The sequence below is a fragment of the Pistacia vera genome, unplaced genomic scaffold (genome assembly GCF_008641045.1).
Source record: "Pistacia vera cultivar Batoury unplaced genomic scaffold, PisVer_v2 Contig322, whole genome shotgun sequence".
Classification (NCBI taxonomy): domain Eukaryota; kingdom Viridiplantae; phylum Streptophyta; class Magnoliopsida; order Sapindales; family Anacardiaceae; genus Pistacia; species Pistacia vera.
Window position 1 is genome coordinate 213,913 of NW_022196138.1, and position 6,279 is coordinate 220,191.

Consider the following 6,279-nt stretch of genomic DNA (forward strand, 5'->3'; position numbering starts at 1 on the left):
TCATTCTTTAGGTAATAGAGGATAGGTGTCATCCATGACTCGTTTGGGCCGACTAGAGCAACTTCGGTTGGACCAGAAGCAATTGTTGATGTTGTAGGTGTATCAAGGGGATTGTAGTTGGGTGCTGAGTCTTCAGGGCCGAACCGAGATTTGCAAGGGTGTTTGTATGAGAGTTTTCAGTCCTTGGGACCTAGGTGATTGTGAACTCTTCAAATGATGATTGGAGCTCTGTGACTAAGTTTAGATACGAAGTCATCTTGACGTCCCGTGCTTGATAAAAGCCTTGGAGTTGATTCACAACTAGTTGTGAGTTGGATTTCACTTCTATTTTTTTTTATCCCCATTCCTTTGGCGAGTGAGAGTCCAGCTATCAACATCTTGTATTTGGCCTCATAGTTGGTTGCTTTGAAGTCGCACCGTATAACATGTTACAAAATATCTCTTTTTAGGGAGATGAGCACCAGTCCTAATCCGTTGCTATTAACATTGCTTGAGCCATCTACTGTAGGATCCACTTGGAGGGTCCATGATTTGTCAGACATAGGAGTTCCCTCTCCACCTAGATAAAAGTGCTAGGTGCAAAGTCGACAATGAAGTCAGCTAGCACTTGAGATTTGATCGCGATGTAGGGTTGGAAGGAGACATCAAATTCACTCAGTTCCACCACCAATTGGATGAGCCGACTCGAGAGATCTAGCTTGTGGAGTATTTTTTTCAATGGGTAGGAGGTCAAAACTATGATCGAGTGGCAATGAAAGTATGGTCACAACTTCCGTGCGGCTGTGATTAGGGTAAGTTCCAGTTTCTCAAGTTGGTTGTATCGAGTCTCAGCATTGAGTAAGGACTTACTGGTGTAGTAGACGAGTAGTTACTTTCCTTCTTCCTCTCAAATCAGTAAGATGGATGTCACGAATTCTGATACTACCAGATAAGTGAAGAGTTGTTCCCTCGTCTTTGGCTTGGAAAGCAATGAAGGGGATGTGAAGTACCGTTTCAGTTGAACTAATGCCTCTTTGTATGTTTGAGTCCATTCAAATTTCTTTGACTTCCTAAGGGCGGCGAATAAGAGGTGGCATTTTTCTGCCGACTTGGAGATGAACCGGCTTAGGCTGGCTATTCTCCCTATGAGACGCTACATGTCTTTTATGCTGGTTGGGGATGGGATGCCCAGAACCGCCCTAATCTTAGCTAGATTGGCTTTAATGCCACAATGCGTCACCATATACCCTAGAAAATTGCCAGAAGATACACCGATGAAACTGTAACAACTCCTCTTTAGTACTATTCTTAGAATACGTACCATGTAAAATATAGATATGTATATAATATGAAAGATAGTGGGCTCAAATTTTTTCTTTACTCATAAAAATATACTTCTTTACAAATACAAAATACCATGTATTAAAAACTTTCTAATTAATACAAAATATCATAGCTGGTGGACAGTGGTGCCAATACTCTTCGCTCCTCGACGTCCATCCGACCGCTGCTCCTAATTCCTGCAAAACAGAGAAGAACAACGGGGTGAGCACAACAATGCTCAGTAAGTAAATCCTCTACTAATATCCCCGCAACTCATTCTTTGGTTCTTTCCTTACTCGACTGTTCTGCTATTTCTATTTCTCACTGTTTTTCTCTTTCTTTCTAATACTGTTATTCTCCTTTAACTCTGTTCTGCTCTTTACTCTTTCTTTCTCTCTGTTCTTTTTCTCTTATTCTTACTCACCATGAAGGGCAATCATGGTTCTCTCTTATTCTCATCATACTTACCATGAAGGAAAATCATGGTTCTCTTTCTCATTCTCGTTATACTCTCACTAACCATGGAAGAACTCATGGTACATACATCTATGAGGTGTACATGCAACTAATGTAAAAGAACTGCATGTTTCTTTCTTCTACTCTTTATTCTTACTAACTCAAACTTTCGCATTCTTTCTCATATTCTCTCTCTTTCTATCTCATTCTTTCTCAAGCTTTCTCAAGCTTCTCATTCTTTAATTCTTGCTATTAACTCATTCTCATTTCTGTTTCTCTTTCTCATAACTCTTTTCTGTTAACTCTCTCTCTAGTAGTCACGGCCTCATCTTACCGGATACACGGTCGGGACTCGCTCCCGTTCTATGTGACTTCTTCTCATTCTAGCCGATCGGACTTGGTTATGCATGGATTCGGAACCCTTGGCCACGTGAGTGTATAATCTCTCTCTCGGGTACTCGGGTATAGCCCTCATCCGCATGCACTCTCACGGGCTACACCACTTCTCTATCTGATACTCATGCCGCTCTCTCAATGCGGCGTACATGCGGGAATACTCTACCCATTACTCACGGGTTCCCCATCGCATAACCTACTCTATGCTCTTATCTCTCTCTTACTCTTTCTCATGTTTGCTCATCTCTTTCTCAAGCTAGTACTCATACTCAAGCTACTACTCATAATGTAGCTTAACTCTTAGCTTTTTCTCATCTCTGTTCTATCTATTTCTTTTCCTTCTCATTCTTACTCATTGGAATGTCACGACCTCATCTGACCGGAGGCACGGCTGGGCGCTACCACTCTACGTGACTTCTGCTCAATTCGCTACCGATCGGATTTAGTTATGCATGGATTCGGAACCTTTGGCCATATGAGTGTACAATCTCTCTCTCTCTGAATGTCACGGCCCCATCTAACCGGAGGCACGGCTGGAACCTCGTGTTCCACTCTGCGTGACGGTCACGGCCTCATCTAACCGGAGGCACGGCTGGAACCTCGTGTTCCACTCTGCGTGACTCTACTCGTCACTCACAGGTTCCCCATCGCACAACTTACTCTATTCTCCTCTTCAACTCTTGTGCACAAGATCTCTACCCTTTCTCTAGCTACTCATCACTAGCTACTCATCATAATGTAGCTTAACTCTTAGAGTAATTCTCTACTCTTTCTCAACTTTTCTCTTTGCTATCAGAGTATTCTCATTCTCTTTACTCTTAAGAGTTGCTATTCTCAACATTCTCTACTCTTTCTTACTCAAGCTATTACTTATAGTATAGCTTATACTCAAAATTTTCTACTCTTAAGCTAGTACTCATAAGGTAGCTCATACTCAACATTCTATATTCTCTCTCAAGCTACTTCTTAATGCACAACTAATGCATATGGATGGTTCATACTCATTAATGCACTTTTGAAATGCCAAATGCAAGATTTCCTCAAAACTGTCATTCTGCACAGGTCACACTAAAAAGACCATAACTTTCATTATACACCTCTGATTACTACGGTTCTGGTCTCGTTTCAAAGCTTAGAAACAGGGCTATAACTTCTATGTTTTGGTCTCAGCCCAGTTCAATCCGTAAGATGCCCAAAAATCACTTAGAAAGTTACGGCAGTGACAGGGCAGATTTCACTTAGGCATTTCATCAAACAACTTATGTGCATATAAAAACTCTTCTCTAACTACAACTCTCCTTCTCTTTTTAACCATCCAGAATTGGAAGTAAATTCCCTTCTATGGGCATAAACCCTATCATAGAAAAACACTCCCAAAATACATACTCAATCTCCTCCAACTTCATCTCAAACTATTACTCATAAACACTCTCCATAAAGGAAATATCCAACAAACATAACATAAATACTCTTCTCAACTCAATTTCTCAACAAATAAACATACATCTCTACTCAATTTCTCAATAAGCATCATATATACATGCATAAATAAATCTCTACTTAAGAATTTCTTAAACTTTAGCTTGAGTTGGATTTACTTACCTCATACTTGAGTAGTCTCCACTAAAGCTCTCTACTCTTGTTGGATCATAACTTTCCCTTATTTCCTAAGCATAAACTTAGTAAGAACTTAACCCTTACATGAATAAAATTCATCTCTAAAGTAGGGATTCTTACCTCTTCTTGCTTAGGATCACTTCTTTGTCAAATTCCAACTCAAAACTCTCAAAAATCCCTTAGAAAATTGAGTGAGAAATTGAGAGAAAATGGGAGATGAAGAGGCGGTGGAAATGGGTAAAATGAATGGGTTTAGAGAACTCAACCCTTATTAACTCATATAATATCCACTCTTTCCCATTTTGCCCTTACTCTTTCTTGAAAATTCCATCTATATCCTTTGATTCTTTACAAATACACCCCCATCTAAACACAATCTCTATAAAATTTCCTTTCATTTTACTCCCCACTTTTCCTACTAATTAGGGGTAGATTGGTCATTGTGTCCCAAAAGAGAATTCTCTAGAAAACTCAAGAATCTTTTCTGCCGTCCCGTCGCCGCGGCGAAAAACTTCCTGTCGCCCCGGCGAAATAGTCCAGAACCAACACCACCAACACAAAATCAACGTCGCCGCGGCGAAGCTTCTCCTTCGCCCCGGCGAAGACTGAAATTCCAAAATTTGCTAAGTCTTGATCAATTCCAGGGTACACACTCAACCAAACCCAAAACATAAACTCAACTGAAGACCAACCAAACAACATGAACAATACATAAACTCATTTAGGGGCAATTCAGGATTCCTTTAGGCCATACCATAAACAGTGGCTACGTATTTCAAGTGGGGTATTACAGAAACACTTGGCTGGATTCAATTTCATATTGTATTTTTGCAGCACCTCAAAGGTGGTCAAGGTGTTGCTCAACGATTAAAGACTTCATCAGCATATTGTCAATGTATACTTCCATGGAGTCCCCTAGTAGAATGGAGAATATTTTGTTCACAAGTTGTTGGTAGGTGGCTCCAGGATTCTTTAGGTTGAACGATATCACTTTGTAGCAGTAGATGCCTCGTTCGATGATGAATGCGGTCTTCTCTTAGTTATCCGGATGTATAAATATCTGGTTGTAGTCGAAGAAGGCGTGCATGAAGCTTAGTAGTTCATGTCTAGCGGTGGCATCCATTAGCATGTCTATGTGGGGGAGTGGGAAGGAATCCTTGGGACAAGCCTTGTTTAGGTCTGTGAAGTCAATGCAAACTCTCTATTCCCATTCTTCTTCTTCACTACCACTACATTTGCCAACCAATCTAGATATTAGACCTCTTGAATCGAGCCATTGCTAAGTAGTTTCTCCACCTCCTTATTGATCACCTTGTTTCCCTTTGGGGCAAACCTTCTTCTCTTTTGTCTCACATAAGGATAGTCCGAGTCGGTGTTCATTTGGTGCATAATAGCTTTGAGGTTCTCCTTTAGAAAATTGATAAGCTTTCTTCGAATATCAAGTGAAAGCTAGGCTCCTACTTCTATCTTCTAGTCCGAAAAATCTGGGTGAATTTAGATCTCATCCAACTCCTCCATAAGTGGTTGGTCCAACTCTGCTTTTCCAGTTGGAGGGGTCTGTAATTCCTACATGGTGCCATGATTTTTTTTGAAGGCATTCTGATAACAATCTTTGGAGGCCTTTTGATCTCCCTTTATCTTTGTGATGCCTCACTTAGTTGGGAACCTGATAGTCTAGTAGAAAGTTGAGGGCATAGCCTGCATGCTATGAATCCATAGCCAATCGAGAATCACATTGTAGGGTGAGGGGGCGTCTAATATCATGAAGGTGGTTTGATGGTTGAACCTTTCAGTGTAGACCGGCAGGGCAATATCTCCGATAGTGTACTTTTGTTTTGAGTTGAATCCCACGGTAATAGTTGGGCGACGGTTGATGCTAGACTCATCTAGCCCCATTACCTTGAATGCTTCAAGGAACATAACGTTTGTTGAGTAGCCAAAGTCTATCAAGATCCTCTTGACAATGATATTAGCAATCTGGAGGGTAATCATGAGTGCGTCATGATGAAGGTTCAAAAGTGTCATTGCCTCGTTATGCATGAACTTTATGGTTAGGTTGGTGGCTTTTGTATATTGGCTTGAATGTTGGAACTGTGGGTTAGCTGCAGCCCGGGCATGGCGCTTTGCTGATGAGTAACTCACCCTACTTACTTCTGATCCGCCTGAGATAACACCATACATTCCATCAGCTGGAGGACCTTTTGGTGGGGGAGTAATTTGGCGGTCTTTGTTTGTCATTGTACTTTTACCCTTGTCTGTTAGAAATTCATAGAGATGTCCCATTTTTAGCAGCTCGGTACCTCAAGGCGAAGTGCAATACAGTCAGCGATATTATGGCTGTGGTCTCCATGAAATTCACACCATTTGGTGGTGTCTCACTTTGCTATAGGATATTTCAATTTGGCTGGCCATCTGACCACATTTCCCATTTCCTTCATAACGGCTACTATTTCCACCAACTCGATGTTGAGGTTGTAGTCGAGCAACTTGTACTTGGGTGGTGTGTTG

At 41.2% G+C, this 6,279-nt stretch overlaps 1 protein-coding gene across 1 annotated transcript; it reads right to left on the reverse strand.

The window, feature by feature from the left end:
- Positions 1–5,445: 5,445 nt before the first annotated feature.
- On the reverse strand, positions 5,446–6,054 carry LOC116137262. The gene has a single exon (XM_031422947.1). The coding sequence runs from the start codon at positions 6,052–6,054 to the stop codon at positions 5,446–5,448; it is 609 nt and encodes a 202-aa protein (XP_031278807.1).
- Between the last annotated feature and the right edge of the window lie 225 nt (positions 6,055–6,279).

Coding starts and splice junctions, on each gene's coding strand:
- LOC116137262 (XM_031422947.1), bottom strand. CDS start 6,054: ATGGGACATCTCTATGAATTTCTAACAGACAAGGGTAAAAGTACAATG.